At 37.7% G+C, this 18,065-nt stretch overlaps 1 protein-coding gene across 3 annotated transcripts in view; it reads right to left on the reverse strand.

Moving 5' to 3' along the window:
• Positions 1-18,065, reverse strand: part of THSD7B (thrombospondin type 1 domain containing 7B) — an 855,837-nt gene that overhangs the window by 168,202 nt on the left and 669,570 nt on the right. For 2 of the 3 annotated variants that reach the window (XM_032353821.1, XM_032353819.1), the window contains exon 16: positions 8,656-8,661. The exons of the other annotated variant lie outside the window; for it this stretch is intronic. In XM_032353821.1, the coding sequence (XP_032209712.1) occupies positions 8,656-8,661 (6 nt within the window). The remainder of the gene's footprint in view (positions 1-8,655; positions 8,662-18,065) is intronic. 3 annotated transcript variants of the gene reach the window in all.

Below are 18,065 nucleotides of genomic sequence, written 5' to 3' on the forward strand. Positions count from 1 at the left end.
GATGAACTTTGAGGATATTATGTTAAGTGAGATAGTCCAGTCACTGAAAAACACTGCATGATTCCAATTGCATGAGGAATCGAAAAGAGTAAAATCCATGAGAACAGCAAGTACAATGGCGGCTGCCAGAGGGTGAGAAGAGAGGGAAGTAAGCAGTTGGGCTTGAATAGGCATAAAATTTCAGTTATTCAAGACGAGTAAGTTCTAGAGATCCTCTGTACAACATTGTGCTTTCATACACTACACAGTACAAATAAAATTTTCCTAAGGTAGATCTCATGTAAAGTGTTCATACCACAATAAAAATAAAACAAAAACTGGGATCAACTGAATAATTAACTGTCACTGGTCTGTGGATCTCAAATTCAGGTTTAAAATAAAACTGAGGTAATTTCTTTTTTGTATTAGTGTGACCAGAAGGACAAATGTAAATAAAGGTTTAACTGTAACCTCTAGTAATTTATCAAGCATTTGTTTGGAATCCAAAATACACTTACATTCATTTTTCATAAGAATTATCTTTGCAATAAAACAATCATAAATATATGTATGGACAGTTCTTTTAAACAGCTTCTGGGGTGTCTAGACTATGTCCATTATCCCCTGGAGATCCTCAGACACTAGTTGGATAAACTTTCACATAAAAGATTAGCCTATTTATCACTTTCTCAACAGCAATGCTTCTGTAAGGATCTTCCGAGGGATAAAAACAAAACACAACAGCTCCGGCACCTATTAATATCTTTACCTTACTTGCTAACATAATTTGGAATGGATTTATAAAAAATATGGTCTTGTGTATGTAAAGGGAATTGTCATCAATAAAAAAACATAATTAAAATTTACACTTTGAATTCTGTAACATCTAGCAGAAAGTTCTAAAGATCTCTATCCAGACTGCCAATGATCCACAGGAGGTCAAACTTAGCTGGTACTCAGTGGGTACCTTTTGAATATTAGTAGGCAAACACTAATGGCTGGAAATAAACATTTTAGTTGTACTCACTTTACCACTGTTTATAACATCATCATTCATGCTAGCTTAGTGATTACTCTGATCTTATGTACTGTCCAATCTATTTGCATTTTCTCCTTGGGGAAACTCAAATTACCATTGATTTCTCTGATGGATTTTTCTAATGACTATCTGTTGCTCCTGAGTTGCTCAAGTGTTTTCTGCACGTGATTCCATGTGGAACGAAAATGTTGTTCTGGGCAACTTGCAGTCATGCAGCACACAACAAGTAGAGCTGTGTAGTGATGCAGGAAGGAGACGACAGGAAGAAGAGGTTTTCTCTTGAAATGGAGGGATGGTTGAGATATGGTCCGTGATTTCAGCCAACAAAACATAAAAACATCCCATATCGAGGATGTATATAGGGTGTGTGTGTGTGTGTGTGTGTGTGTGTATGCATATACATCAAGAATAACACTGAGTTCCAATCTGGGATTTCCTTCCCCCCCATCCTCCAATCTTATTTGGGTATAACTGATATAGCAGTACATACTATATTTAGAATTTGTTAAGTTTGACATATTAGGAGCCTTACAAGTACCTATCAACCCCTGATAATACCACGACAATCAAGATAACAAACATAATTATCCTCGAAGTTTTCTTTTTTTTAAAGATTTTATTTATTTATTTATTTGACAGAGAGAGATCACAGTAGACAGAGAGGCAGGCAGAGAGAGAGAGAGGGAAGCAGGCTCCCCGCTGAGCAGAGAGCCCGATGCGGGACTCGATCCCAGGACCCTGAGATCATGACCCGAGCCGAAGGCAGCGGCCTAACCCACTGAGCCACCCAGGCACCCCGAAGTTTTCTTTTTGTCCCTTTTTTGTTGTCGTAAGGACCTTGAAATCTATACACATTAAAATTTTTTTAAGTTTACAACACCATATTTTTAACTATAGGCATTATGTCAGGATTTCCCATTTTTAACAATTCATATCATCTAAAGAATAACTCCAGAGTGATTTTAAAAGCTACAGTTAGAATCTTCAAATATATATTTGATTTTAATCCAACAAATGCAATTCTTGAAACAAACAAACGAAAAAAAAACTTATGGTCCCCAAGAACAAAATTTTTAAGCACCAAAGAAACAAAACCTAATTTTTTTTATTGGTTCTGGGATTGGGTAGGTTAGTATTTTCTCAGGAAGAGAAGAAATAGGAGACCAGATCAGCTTTTCTATTTGTTAGCATTATAAGCCACCCAGGAAAAAAATGTAACGTGCCTCCCTTAATCAAATATTAATAAGTATAGGAAATTAAGTTAACATCAATTGAATTTCAGTTTTATTTCTAACATCTGAGAACTGAGCGCAGTCAGGAATACTGCTGTGGGAATATTGGAAACTTTATTCTAGTCCTGGATTTACCCATCATGCTTGAAAGATTGTGTTACGTATCTGTGACTCATGCTGCAGTAAAGGTGGAAGTTTGTCATGGACAAAGTTCTTTCCTGGTTATCATCTAGCAATTTCACATTCAATCTCTGTCCATTCAGACCTGATGATTTGCAACTCTCCTCTCAAGCAAAGCACGACTGAAGGCTCCCTTCTCTGAAAAGTGATGGGACGTCTTAGTTTTTTCACCTCAGAAGATCTGTGAAGAATATACTGTGTACATGTACATATGTGAAATGGAGAAAAAGAGAATGAAAGGACAAAACTGTGGAGTCTCAGCCCTATAGCGAGAGAGCTATTTCATTAACAGCTTTTAGAGACTCAATCATAGATACCTAGTGTAGCAATTATCTCTCCCCATAAATGAGTAACATTTGGGGTTCTACCACCTCAGTTTCCAATTTTATAAATCAGTGAAAATGAGTATCTTACGTTGTAAGCAGTAGTTAAAATTAAGAAGGTCCAGTCTTAAAGTCATACCCCTAAATCTCCCATACCAATGTTTTGAAACTCTAAGTACCTTTTCTCAGAGAAAAAAAAAAAAAAAATATATATATATATATATATATATATATATTTACCCACACATATATGTATATAAAAGATACATATAGAAAAGATATATGTATATGTGCATACAAATATAAAACATAAGCCTAATATGTATATGTTAAGTTTATATCATACATATATTGGCACATATGCATATACATTATATATGCATATAACCAGATACATGCGAACACCTTATCTAATTAGTGTTTATTTCATAATTTTAATAAGTTACTTCTGATTTATTATAAAGTTAGTAACAGTTGAAATATTTTTACCTTTTTCACTCTATCCCATTTGGTCCTATACTGAGTGTTTTGCTATGCTTCAGATCTAAACATCAAACAATTAACTGGAAAGCTACACCTAGCTACTTTAAGGAACCTCAAACTAAGCATGTCTGGAACTAATCACATCATGTCCAGCCCTCAAGGTTTTCTCTGTCCATTAATGGGGTCAGCATCTCACTAAGCCATCTAGCTTGAAAGATGATTCTCCCTAAACCCTCTCTTCCAATCCGTCAACATGCCTTATAAATTCTGTCTGTGAAACGATTTCTGAGGCTATAACCAGTTGTACCCAACAAAATACTGCTCCTGACCCTTACTAATGGCTGAGGACCTTTGTGTTGTCCTGTGCTCAAAAGGCTTTTTCTCCATTTCCTATTCGTTAACATCATCTTACAGGCTCAGGTCAGTTGTAACTTCCTTTACAAAACCCTCCCTAACTTCATTACCTAGAATTAATTGTTCCCTATTCAGTGTTTCTGGAAATCCAAGTATAAAAAAATAAATACACACTAATTAGAATTCAAAGAAGCAGTTACTGTAAGTGCCTTCAGGGGAAGGGTTAGATCATATTTACTTCCAAGTGTATTGCTCCTGGAACAGTGCCCAGCATATTCAATTGTCATTAAGGCTTTCAGCTGGTAGAAGGGGCCTCTGCTCCCTCACACACCAAGTCAGTAGAGACAGGCATTAATTCGGACTCCGGAGACAGGGTTCCTTGTGTCTAAGTCGTAGATCTCTGAGTTGCTATATGTGCAACTCAATGGCTTTAACCTCCCTGAAGATCACTTTCTTCAGCTTTAAAAAAAGGCAAGGGAGTAGCACCTTCCTCACAGGATCAATCAAAGAACTAAAAAGATAACACACACAAAAAAAAAAAAAAAAAAAAGGTTCTGGTCATCAGTTTGAACTCTTTATATTATTATTTTCTTGAGCAGGAGAGCCACCAGAGCATCAGAACCAATGGTGGTTTGGTGCAACAGAGGACCAACACAAGTGAGGATCTATAGATCCCAAGGCATCCTGTTGAGGACACTTCTCCTAAATGGGACAACACATACTCTCATAGCTCTTACCCATGACTTCTATCACTTAATGACTTCCCACTCTTTCTGCCTTCTCAAGCTGTTTGCTGCAGCAACAAGAGCACTGTGCAATGCTCTAATGTTCCAGGAGTCTGACTTAAAACTGATCTGTAGTTAGAGAACGTACGCTGTAGTGGGCATAAGGATCTACTACCTTTCCCTGATTATGGTCAGTTCTCCCCGTCCTGGTACAAGGTGGGAAGTCAGGACACAATCAAGGTGCAAAGGGTGATGCAGAGAAGAGAAAGCCCTAAAAGGAGGCTGAGGAAAGGAATAATTATCCTTAGCAGCCTACTGAGCCCTTCAGCCAGGAAAGATATTTCCAGATGGCAAGTTATAATTAAGAAGGCTGGTAGGCGTCCTGAAGTCCAAGACTAGCATTTCTCAAATACTACTACATGTATCTCCTGTGACTGCTCAGTGGGGCTTCCATGCTTAAGAAAGTTAGGGAAATATATCCACCATGTCATCTGGAGATTTATATTATATATTAGTGTATAGTCAAAATTTTGTAAATTAAAAAAAAACCATAGTCTAATTCTGTATTTCTGAGAACTAAACATAAGAATTTATACAATTACTTCTATCTTAGAATGCTAAGTGACTTCTTGTTGAACATGTGAGATATGGTTGAAAAGCTAATCTATACTAATAAGCAGTCAACAGTTTTATATACAAAAATGAACCCTATGGCTAGGCTTTCACAGAATGCTATTTCCACAAGCCCAAAAGAAATGCACTCTTCACTTTTACAGGCGCTGTTCCTGAGAACACTTGGATGTATGAAAGGCTAATGTGATCTGCTATTTTATTTGTGTGACCTGATTTTTACTGTCTTTTCTAACCCCAGATGTGCTGTGAAGCTTTTACAGGGGGCTTGAGGGCTCGCAAAGGACAACCCATGAGCCAAATCCAGTCTACTGCCTGCTTGTGTATAGAAAGTTTGTTGTGAAACCCAGACATGTTCTTTGCTTAGTAAGGTTTCTGGCTAATTTTGCCACACAACAGAGCCAATTAGTCCTGCCAGAGATCATGTGGCCTACAAAGCCTAAAATATTTACTATCTGGCCCTTAATAGAAGAAGCTTCGCGACTCTAATTTCTAGGATTACTAATTTAAAATTAGATGACATCTTTCTAAATGTATGATTATAGTTACTATCCATGTTAATCCAATCTGGAGAATATCCCCTTAATAACTTTATCTAATGCCAGGAAAAAAAGAAAGAAAAAAAACCCAAAACCTTAAAACTGTCATGGATACAAAACTAAAACATCAAAGACCAGCCGTTCCATAAGAGTGCAAAAGTCACAGCATGCAGACAGTCTCAGTGTTTTGAGAGAGAACTAAGAGTTGCACATTTAGAGAAATTTTTTTCCCAGAATTCTGACTTAATTTTTAAAGCTTTACTAAGTTGTCTTCTTAAAACTCTAGACACTTTCCAGAGTCCTTCACATCATTAAAATTTTAATCTTGTTAATTTATTAATACACTTAAATTTAGCCTCTTCTGAACACTAATGAAAATCTTTATTTGAATTATAATTAATTGGAAGGTTCTTGAAACATGCAATTTAGTTTAATCAAAAGTGAAAATTCTCATCTTTCCTCAGTAAAGATAGAACTTCAGAGTTATTACTCAGTATGTATGTATGTAGAACACTACATGCAATTTGAATAAAATAATCTAATACTTAGAGCTGTTTTTTATTGAATTGCAGAATTTGTTGAGACCTACATGGGTACTGTGATAAACATCTTGTATTGATATTTTAAATTAACATAATATCCTGTAAATCAAAATGAGTTTCCAAAAACTCTAAAATAACATGATCACAGACTTTTTGTAAATATTGAGATAACAATTATGATTTTAAATTGCCTTGAAAGAATATACTGAGCATATTCTTTGTAGAATCACTGATGGTAATCTATTACTACATTCTTATCCCAAATTTTAAATAGTCCAAAAGCTCTTTAAAAATAGTCTGGGGACGCCTGGGTGGCTCAGTTGGTTGGACGACTGCCTTCGGCTCAGGTCATGATCCTGGAGTCCCGGGATCGAGTCCCGCATCGGGCTCCCAGCTCCATGGGGAGTCTGCTTCTCTCTCTGACCTTCTCCTCGTTCATGCTCTCTCTCACTGTCTCTCTCTCTCAAGTAAATAAATAAAATCTTTAAAAAAAAAAAAAGTTAGTCTGGGGGCACCTGGGTGGCTCAGTGGGTTAAAGCCTCTGCCTTCGGCTCAGGTCATGATCTCAGGGTCCTGGGATTGAGCCCTTCGTCGGGCTCTTTGCTAGGCAGGGAGCCTGCTTCCTCCTCTCTCTGCCTGTATCTCTGCCTACTTGTGATCTCTGTCAAATAAATAAATAAAATATTTTTAAAAAATAAAATAAAAATAAAAATAGTTAGTCTGAAGACTTTAACGTTGATCATACATCTAAATACGTATAAACTCCACCTGAATGTTAGAGTAAATGGAGAGTAATGACATCACATGGAGAATAAATGACATCACTCAAGCCCACTGAGGGCACTTGCCCTTCTGAAAAGTTTACTTCCCTTTTGGAGGCTCTGAAAAAGAATACCCAGTCCTAGAGCAACTTACACTTGGACAAAGAACTGAGAAAAGGGAGTAGAAATGGGACATAGCCCTTAGAATGATCTATTAGCATTATATATATATTATATATATATATATATGTTAAATATATATATAATTAGCAATGATAGCTATAATTTTTTGAGGATTAATATAGTCAAACTGTAGTAATTTCTGTATATTATTTTTCCATGTGCTAATTCAATAATGGAGATATTAGCATTACCATTTGTGATTAGGATGTTGGGATTCTGACAATTTAACCTTGCCAAAGGTCAAATAATAAATGATAACAATGATAAGACATGTTTACTGGACTTCAGTGTCTAGGCCCTCATAAATATGCCTTAAGATCTAATGGACAGGGGCGCCTGGGTGGCTCGGTTGCTGGGTGTCTGCCTTCAGCTTGGGTCATGGTCCCAGGGTCCTGGGACCGAGCCCTGCATTGGCCTCCCTGCTCAGTGGAGGCCTGCTTCTGCCTCTCACTCTCCGTGCTTGTGTTCCCTCTCTCACTGTGTCTCTCTCTGTCAAATAAATAAAATCTTTAAAAAAATAAAAAGATTTAATGGACAGATTCATTAATTGGAGCAGATGAAAGATGGAGCAACAAAGCACATTTAGCAATTTTAAAATCTGACTGATAGCTCAGGTGTCCCTGTTACGATCCAGAGTTGGAACTAACACAAAGCTTATGGGAATAAATAGAGGAACAGGTCTCTGAAATATCTGGCACTGCTATACATCCTGCTCAAGTTCAGTTAACTGTGTGGTGCCTGGAGAAAGTGCGTGCCACTGGTAATGCTAGGGGGGAAAATAAAAAACTGACTGACCCAGGAGAGTATACTTTCACAATCAGAATCGAAACCATCCGATGGCTTTTCTTTAGGTTTGATTACTTAAATGAGCCTGGGATAAGTAGAATCCAAGGGAAAAAACTGACTAATGGCACACAAAGTAAATTGTTGGAAAGCCTTATACTACCCAAAAACAGAATACGGACGAGCAACTGAAGAGCAATATTTACAGAGAAGAATTATAAGAAGGCATGGTAAATGTATGTGCTCACGTAGTGATTCTAAACTTGAGTGGGAAAGATTCTGGTCATGAATGAAAATAGTGTTTTGTTTTGTTTTTTAAAGATTTTATTTATTTATGTGATGGAGAGAGACACAGCGAGAGAGGGAATCCAAGCAGGAGGAGTGTGAAAAGAGAAACAGACCAGTCAGAGCAGGGAGCCCTATGCAGGGCTCAGTCCCAGGACCCTGGGATCATGACCTGAGCTGAAGGTCGAGGTTTAATGACCAAGTCATCCAGGCCCCCCTGAAAATAGCCTTCTGATAGTGAGAATCATTAGAATTGTAATGTCTTGGCAAAAGGGGTTAGGTAGCATTCTTCAAAAAATTTAAAAAAAAAACCCTCTAAAGTCTTTTTATGATGAATTTATTATGACTAAGTGGGAAATCTAAAAGGGAAATGCTAATTTACTTCAGCAGGTTCTACACTCATCCTCCTACTGTTTAAAGTAGTAATTTTTGGTTTTTTAAATATTTTATTTATTTGAGGGACAGATAGTGCACGAGAGAGAGCAGGGGGAGGGGGAAGGGCAGAAGGAGAGGGAGAAGCAGACGCCCCACTGATCATGGAGCCCCATGCAGGGCTCTATCCCAGGATCCCCACGCCCCCCCCCCCCAACACACATTGCCCTACTAGAGATTATGACCTGAGCCTAAGATAGACACTTAACTGACTGAGCCACCCAGGTACCCCAGGTAGTAGCTTCCACAGTGTGGTTTGTGGACGCCTAAGGCATCCTTGAAAACCTTCCAGAGGATCTATAGGGCAAAACTAACTTCATAAAAATTATAATACAGATGTCACTGGCCTTTGAATTTAACTCCTACGACATTTGTAATGATGATGCAAAAGCAATGTGGGTAAGACGGCTGGTACCTAAGATGAATCAAGGAATGGCACAAAACTATACTATTGTCATTGCATTCTTCTCTACTATGATATGTGGCTAGACACCCTTATAATATGCTGCATAACAAATTCTAAAGTGTGTGCAAAGCCCTTCTACCACTCACTGAATTTAGATGGTTCTCTCAAGAAAAGGCACTTATACACAATTGAATTGTAAGCTAAACTCCCTCCATCATAGGTTAACACTTTTACTTAAAGGAAAGAACATTTTGCAGATAAACTATGGTTATACAGACTTGAATAGTCAGCAGATAAATTCTTAAAAAAAGGAAGTGAAGAAAAATAATAGCATCTGTCCACCTTGATAAAATCAAACTTCCAGGGAAAAAGTCAAATTGTGGAAAATTTGAATCTGCCACCACAAACTTAGGAAGCTTCTCAATACATAAATTTTTTCTGATAAGATCAGTGGTGATATTAATATAAATTTTGGATATTATGTAGTGAAATAGGTCAATGTTTCAGCATAACTCAATCAACAAATATACACTAGATGACTCATACATCATGTTACAAAATCATGGATTAAAGATTTATACAAAGTGTCAGATAGCTCACTGGATTTTAAGGTGACAGAGTGTGAAAAGTGGATTGTTATGATTTCATGTTTTACATTGCAACTGAATGTTGAAAAACTATTAGTCAAAGTTTGGTATATATCAAAGACTATCCGAAGTTATCTAAAAAGGTCTACTAAAATACTTCTGTCTACATATCTGTGTAGGGCTGGAATTTCTTATCCTTCACTAAAACCTATTACAAACAACTGAACCCTGAAACAGATATGAGAAGTTGGCTGTCTTCTATGACGCTGGAGATGAAAAAAACTGCAAAATATCAAATGATGACATTTTTTAAAAACTTTTTATTTTGAACTATATAGTTATTTTTCACATAGTATTGTTAACATGTAAGGAATTTAACTTTAATTATTTTAAAGAAATTAAATCTTTTTTTAATTACCCACTTTATATTTTGAAAACAGTAAACACAGAAACAATCCATATAAACAAAAGTTCTTTTGGAAAGTTTTTAGAGTATAAGGGAACTTAAAACCAGACAATCTGAGAATCATTGTTTGTTTTTTTTTTAAAAGATTTTATTTATTTATTTGTCAGAGAGAGAGCGAGCGAGAATGAGCACAGGCAGACACAGTGGAAGGCAGAGTCAGAGGGAGAAACAGGCTCCCTGCGGAGCAAGGAGCCCGATGTGGGACTCGATCCCAGGACACTGAGATCATGACCTGAGCCGAAGGCAGCTGCTTAACCAACTGAGCCACCCAGGCATCCCGAGAATCATTGTTTTAAGGGCACTATCCTAAAAGCCTTTTATTTTTTTCTAAAGGTTTTGTTTGAGGGAGGGCGGCAGATGAGGGAATGGGACAAGCAAGCTCCCTCCTGAGTGAGAAGCCCAACACTGGGCTTGATTCCAGGACTAGAGATCACATCCTGAGCCAAAGTCAGAGGCTCAACCAACTGAACCACCCAGGTAACCATCCCTCGCCCCCCCTTCCCTCACAAAAAGCCTTTTAGATGAAACTGATTTCTTTCCTATTTCAATTGAAATAATTTAGTAAGTGTTCTACAAATTTCACTCTGGCATTAAGACAAGCAATTAATATTCATGAACAACAACTATGTACCATAAACAAAGCACTACAAAATGGGCAGCAGAATGACTAAATTAAGACCTTTAACTCAAACACCTGCAGATTCTGGGCATGTGACATAAATACATAAAATAATCTCCATATAAAAATATTCTTCAAAGTCTCCACATTATTTTTCCATCAGTCATGTTATTTTTCACAGAAACTTCAATTCTAAGAGTATGGCTTTCATCGTAAAACTGTCATAAGAAAGCAGTAACACAAGTGTCATCACAAAGAGTCATGGACCCTACTGTCTCTGGCTTCTTCCCTGAGTTCAGAGAAACTCTCTCTGGCCCTGTTCCAGCTGGACCTCTTCCTTATGGTGATGAATCTGCAGAGGCAAAGAAGGGGCTGTGGCTCTAGGTGGTCTGCTCTGTGCCTCCTTCTAGCATCTGTTAGACCACCTTCCAAAAGCCTGAACTCCAGAAGTCTCTGGAACAAATATTCCTCAAAAAAACTAAAACTTGAGCTACTCTATGATCCACTAATCACACTACTGGGTATTGATCCAAAGAAGAATATGAAAACACTAATTCAAAAGTATATATACAACACTAAACATAGGTTCATTTAATCATTACTCATAATAGCCAAATGATGAAAGCAGCCCAGTGTCCACTGATAGATGAAGAAGAGGCGGCATATATATATATACAATGGAATACCATTCAGCCATAAAAAGGAAAATCTTGCCATTTACAACAACATGGATAGGTGTACAGGGTACAATGCAAAGCAAAATTAGAGAAAGACAAATACCATATGATTTCATTCATATGTAAAATTTAAGAAACAAAGCAAATGAACCAAGGGGAAAAAAAAAAAAGACAACTCAAAAAACCAGACTCTTAACTATAGAGAACAAACAAATGGTTACCCAAGGGGAGGTGGGGGGGATGGGTGACATAGTTGAAGGGGATTAAAAAGTGCACTTGTGATAAGCACTGAGTAATGCATGGGACAGTTGGATCACTATATCGTGCACCCAAAACTAATACAGCATTTTATGTTAGCTACACTGGAATTGAAATTAAAAATAAATAAATAAAATAAAGAGCAGTAAAAAATACTTCTTTGCCAAATGAGTTTGAGTTGCTTTCATAAGTTAGGTCTCTTCTCTATGTTTATTCTCCTGATGGATGGGACCCATCTCTCTCTGCACGTAAGTACCCTTAGACCTGAAGGGTAGCCATGGGGTGCTGGACTGTAGTGGACAGAGCATGTACTAATAGTGGGACAGCGTTGGGGCCGGAAAAGCACAAGGACAAAGCATGGGCTGAAGACTGGCTCTCCTGATAGCACCACTTCCATCCCAAATGTAAACTTAGCCTTCTGGGTTGTTACAAAAGTCTATTTGTTAAGGGAGGAGTAGATGACATATTTCATCTCCCTCCCCCCGCCGATACAACATATTTTATACAATAGTGTGTTGCCCTGATTTATAACCTGATTATCAAAACATGAAATGTGGGTAACTGTATGCTCTTGCCAGGCTGCCACTATTAAGGGATGAGCCTGGTTACGAATGTTGGCCTAGGTGCAGGGCAGGCCTAGGGGACAGGGAAAGAAGATGACCAGAATACCTGGTAGCAGACACGGATCGGTCCAAATAATGAACTTGGCAGTGGATAACTTTCCAAGGGACAACCAGATTATAACATCTGGATGTGAAGAAGGTTTGTTATACGGTGAGGTTTCCAAAAACCTTCTCCCCAAATCCTCACCAGTATCACAATTAATAGCAATGCTAATAATAACAGCTGCTACTTACAGAATACCTAATGCAAAGCCAGGCATATAATGTTGACTATGTTATTGCCATGTCATTTATACTTTCAAGATTTTCTTATCTATGGGAAAGCTTTGGAACTCAACTGTCTATTTCTATTTAGCCAGTCCCGCTTATAATAATTCTTATCAAGAAATCTGCTTACACTTCTGCAGGGTGACTTGATTGTGGAATTGTAAAGTATGTGCATGTAGATTAGAAGAATTTACCTGATCTGTGGAGGGATTAAATCTTGGCACAAATGGTAATTAAGTGAGTTAATCTGCTTCCATATTGATTCCAAGCTTGTAACTCAATAACAGGCTCTGGGTGAGTGCAAGTTGAACCCTTTTGAGCAATATGGGCATCAGGCATGAAACTCTTCTTCTATGCCAATAAAGTGTCATCTCTTGATTATGACTCCTTTTATTGCTTTTCCATAACTCCTTCAAATGGTATTCTAGATGGGCTATAAAGTAGTTAATCAGAATAAATTAAAATTTGTACTTAGCACTAAAATGTAAATTAATTGTAGGTTTTCTCTCAAATCTAACCATTTTAAACATCTGGTATATATATTTTAGTGCTTCATTCACTCTAATGGTGATAATTTTAGCAAGTTGTTAAAACTACTTTTCACTTCCTCATCATAGCAGTTCAAAGGATGCAGCTAATGTATCAGCATCGAAGCATCTCTCACAAACTCATTAGAGAAACAACCAGTCCTCTTTGGTTCATCATAAAGTAAAATAGAGCAGAACGTTATCATCTGCCCACTGCCAACCACACAATGAAACCACTGGCCTTACCGTGAAGAAAGTTTAAAGTTTTCAAGAATCAAGGACATTAAGTACAGAAAATTAATCTTTTCACTGCCATTTTTTATACTTCTGAATATCAATTTTCACCAGCTGTGATAGTTTCTTTTTTAACATCTGCTGGAGAGTGGAAAAGATGCATAGCGATTGTATTTAAGCATAGCAATACTTTTTTTTTTTTTTGATGATTAAAGCCAACAGAATTATGGAAAATTCATGATTTGCAAATGATATAAATTATATAAAGATTGAAAATGCTCATAACTTACTTTTAATTAAGTAATAAGCCAGAACAGATTTTTCAGTAGTTTTGAGTAATGTGCATTGCAAATGACAGGCAATAATTCATGCAAAGAGGATCATATATTGAGTTCAAGATGTTCATATTTCATTTTTACATTGCAAAGCTGTTTCAATTCAGTTTTTTCTCTTAGAGCTTTGCTTATCCCCATTTTGTGTTAAATAGCCAACTTGACCAACTGTTTCCCCAAAATTATTCACTATTTTACTCAATTGTTTTTCTGGTTTGGCTTCTTAAATATAGAGGGCTTCGATCCTAATGCTTACAACGCTGGGCTGAGAGCAAAGAAAGAATCCAGACAGATTTCTCTTCACATCATCAAATGTTCCATTTTCATAAATGATTTTCCCTGGACTTTACTGAACTTGTCATTTGTTCAGCTTCATATAGACACAGCTTCAGAGATCATATATAGAAAAATCACATTTTAAAAAGTAGACAAATAAAAGTTGGCAATCCAGTTTTCAACAAAATGGTGTATGGATATACTGCTTATCTGATTTAAGTCTGCTTACTTATCAGGTAGGCTGAGGCACTGGAAGCTTGGTGATGCCAAATAACTTGCAAGACAGAATGATGCTCTTGCCAAAAGAGAAAGAAAATTTATCATGGAAGAGTAAAGGCAAATCAGGTAATTCATATTCTCATAAGCAAAGTTATTAGGTCATTTTTCTTCACACATAAGAGACTTTCAGATACTCGATTAAAAACATTTTTTCTGTCTTAATATAAGTCTCAAAAGGTTACTTAAAACTATTTGTGCCTTATCAAATTAAATGTCAAAAAGAATAAACTTAGGAGCATACAGTAGGCATTTTAGTTGACTTCTCAAAACACATGGCACCCCAGGTGATTCTCCAGTCTAGGAAAGAGCTCCTCAAAGGCAATACATTAGCATCTCCAGGTGTTATCTGCAGACCCAGAGCTTGCTACGGTCTGGGAGCTTGTTAAAATCCCAGTCTCCATCTCCTTACCCTCAGACCTACTCAGTCAGAGTCTCGATTTTAGCAAGTTAGGTCCCATGATTCTCAGACAAATGTAAGCACTGCCTGGCCACACAAGTGTCTCCAAAGTGGATTTTAGATGTGCCTGTAACATTGAGTCTAGGGGGTCTCAGGCCATTCACTCCTGCCATAGATAGCTTGAAACACATTCCAGTTTGCCAGAGGAGCATTATTGATTCCTATATGGGCCATGAAATTTTTAAAAAAGGTTAGAAAGTCCTTGATTGAGCTAATCAAGTTCATCCCATGACCCCTTCCAGAGATGGTTTAGGAATGGGCACAAAATCCAACTTCAGCCAATGAAGCATGAGATAGTCTTTTAGGGAGTGAAGGAGACTCAAGGAAATTCTTTTGTTCCTAAGATCCCTCAAAGAGAGGCACTTTCTTATTCTTCTGGTTATTGCTGCATCAGGAGGCTATGCCTGAAACTGCTGATGTCAGTCCTCCCAAAATCCTGAGGATGAAATCAACACCAAAGATGACAAAGCAGACAGGTTGAGAGCAACTCTGTTCTTGATAACAAAGCTGAGCCACAGAACCAACCAGTCCTACCGCCTGCATCACCACTAGATTTATTACATGAGGTAATGTATTGCCTTATTTTTTTCAGCCAATTTGGGTTGAGGTTTAGGTTAGTTGCAAATCATCGTAAGACAGAAATAATGGATAATTTTGCTGATTGGGTCCAAATTGCTTCATGCATTTTTAAAGGTAAAGCAGTTCTGATACCACAAGCATCTAGAGCATTATCTATAATTCTAACCATTCACTCGAGATTCCAGGAATACAAGTTCCCAGTGAAAACTGAGCAGTGGAGTTGAAATGAGTGTAAATGAGGTCTCCTCCTGGCACAGCATTTATTCTCAGTGTTTGCTGAGTGAATGAATGAATGATGGCACAGGTGCACAAAATTAAAGTTGCCTTTCAAAACATTTATAATTACCTTAAATTCCATTTGATTTTTACCTCTTCTCTTTCTGAAATCTACCAGGGCTCATTAAAAAATTACTGTTGCTAAGCAGTCTCTGTCAACATCATACACTTAGGTAATTTCACTGTCACATTTCTCTAGGTCTTCTCCCAATGTACCTAGTTTTACAGCATGGAGATATACCCGTAATATTAGAATAATGCAAAGTAAAATATATTAACTACTATATCGTACCACTCCAAACCATGGGTCCATGCAGTATCTTATATTTTTCTACGTATTCAGGGGTATTTGCACAGCCAAGAGATAAGTCTCCTCACGCCTAAGGAAAAGAGATTTGCTGGAGGCCTTATGTTCATTTAAATCCTCTCCCAGAAGAGGTTACTTTCTCATGGTAAAGGTGGTTTCCCCCTTACTGATACAGGGAGATTTATTGTCAGAAGAGAAGAGAGTGTTGCAGAATGTCAGAGTGTCCCTTACTTGTTTTCCTAGAGAATGAGGAGTATGTAGTATATGCTCGTGTCACTGATATTTCCTATGGACTTTCTCCATGAATATCCCAACTTTCTGGCCCTTCAAGGTATGAAAACCCTAGGCATGGGTTTTCAGAGTCTCTTAGAGTTCCCAACAAGCTTCTGCTTTGGTAGCTGCCATGTTTTCTGGCTTAATAACATCCCTCTTACTGATTTTTTCCCTTCCCTGAAGCACTTCTTATTTTCTTAATGATGCTTCCTGCACTTGAGAAATTCTTGTTTTTGAATCCTATCTGAGGTCTGCTTCTGGGAGAACCTAATCTAAAACAGGGTCATCCCTTTTCAAGGTGCTCATCCAGAACCAGACTGTACATCTGTTTTAGGGGTAGCAAGGAGAGGCAGCCAAAAATTAAAATCAACAGTAAGTAGGGACATCATATAGTAGGAAAAGGAGAACCAAAGAAGGGCAAATAGAAGAAGTGCGAGTAGAGAGGTGGTCAGGGAAGGCACCTTTAGAAAGTGAATGTGAGCTAAGACTTAAAAATATCAAAACACAAGACACATTTGGTGAGTGCTGTGAAGTGTGTAAACCTGGTGATTCACAGACCTGTACCCCTGGGGATAAAAATATATGTTTATAAAAAATAAAAAATTTAAAAAAAATTAAAAAAAAAAACAAAAGGAACATACCAAATGTCTTTTTAAATGAACAAAATGTAAAATTTTGGATCTGCAGTGACTTAAATACAATTGTGTTCCCTTGCTCCAGAACAGAGCAAAGCAATAGCAATTTCACTCTGTGTTATTACCACTCTGCTTTATGATACATGGAACCTGCTGGCCTCCATCTGACATACTGTGCGTTGGAGAGTCTGCTCAACTCAAACTTCTTCCTTAATATTGCTACTCAAATCAATTTACTTTCAGTTCCAAGGGTGACAAGATTGTTGTCTACTAGGTGGAACATGGCTTTGGACAACCCTTCTGCTATTAGAGAATATTCTTTGGAGGCAGACTTGGCAATTGTATCTGTACTTCCATGCTTTCAGCACAGGTCATAAGCACAGTGTCCCTTACCTTGCCATCCAAGAGAGATTTCTCTCCAGGGAAGAAGCTGCAGCTCCAAATGGCCCTGGGAAGTCTATACGTAAATAGCAATGGAGTGGGACTTTAATCCAATGTGGAGGGAGTTTGATGAGTAGATTCCAGAGAGAAGGCAATAGAGTAAATCCAAGTATCTAACATCATTAAAGAGTGTTTGGTGACTCCTAAGTTGAAAGTCCATTTTTATTAAAGGACAGCATGTTAGACAATCACTTGATTGATATGATCAGCCTTAAAATGCAAGTGCCTCACTCTCTATGAGAAAGCCTGTATGAGGGCTATTGAGGAGACAGAAACATAGAAGTAGGGCTCCTTCCTCTGGACTCACACGAAGCTTCCCTGGCCTGAGGGCCTTGCTGTCTTGGAAAGGACTCTGAGCTCAGAGACATGTGTTTCAGGCAATTTCATTAAATGTCTTATAAATTATATTACATAGTTTGCACTTTATCCCAAAGGTAACAAGAGATCTAAGAAAGGTTTTATGTATAAGCAGACCCGTGATTTAGAAAGCTCACAGAGGCTGCTGTGTGAGGAATGGAGCAGAGGGGAGAAGAGGAGAGATCAGAGACCACAGAAATGTGATGGTTATAACGGTTGTTTAGGAGAGAGGTGAGCAGAATTCAGGCAGGAGGCAGAACACTTGTTCTCTTTGGAAAGGCAGCTGTGGCTTAGGGGAAGACACCAGTCGCTGATCTGCTGTGATAGAACACATGCTGAGATAACACTTAATGTATCTGTACAACTTCCACACCCCTTTTCGTGGTGTCAGACAGGCCATATTTCACATTATTATCTAGAAGTATATACTGTCTGTGTTTAGGACAACTTAAGATAATTTAGAAGTTAAAAAAAAATGCCAATTCTCTACTGAAGTTGAATGTATAAGCATACCCAATGAAAGGAAGTATACTCTCAGGTATGTATTCAACAGAAATGCACACATATGAACACCACAAGATGGGGATAGTCATAGCAGGGTTATTTCTAATAGCCCCAAATTCAGAACAAATCAAATATCCATCCATCAACAATAAAAATAGATAAGCTGTGGTCTATACAATAATATGATATACCTAAAGACATAACAGAGCAATGGA

Source organism: Mustela erminea, chromosome 8 (genome assembly GCF_009829155.1).
Source record: "Mustela erminea isolate mMusErm1 chromosome 8, mMusErm1.Pri, whole genome shotgun sequence".
NCBI lineage: Eukaryota > Metazoa > Chordata > Mammalia > Carnivora > Mustelidae > Mustela > Mustela erminea.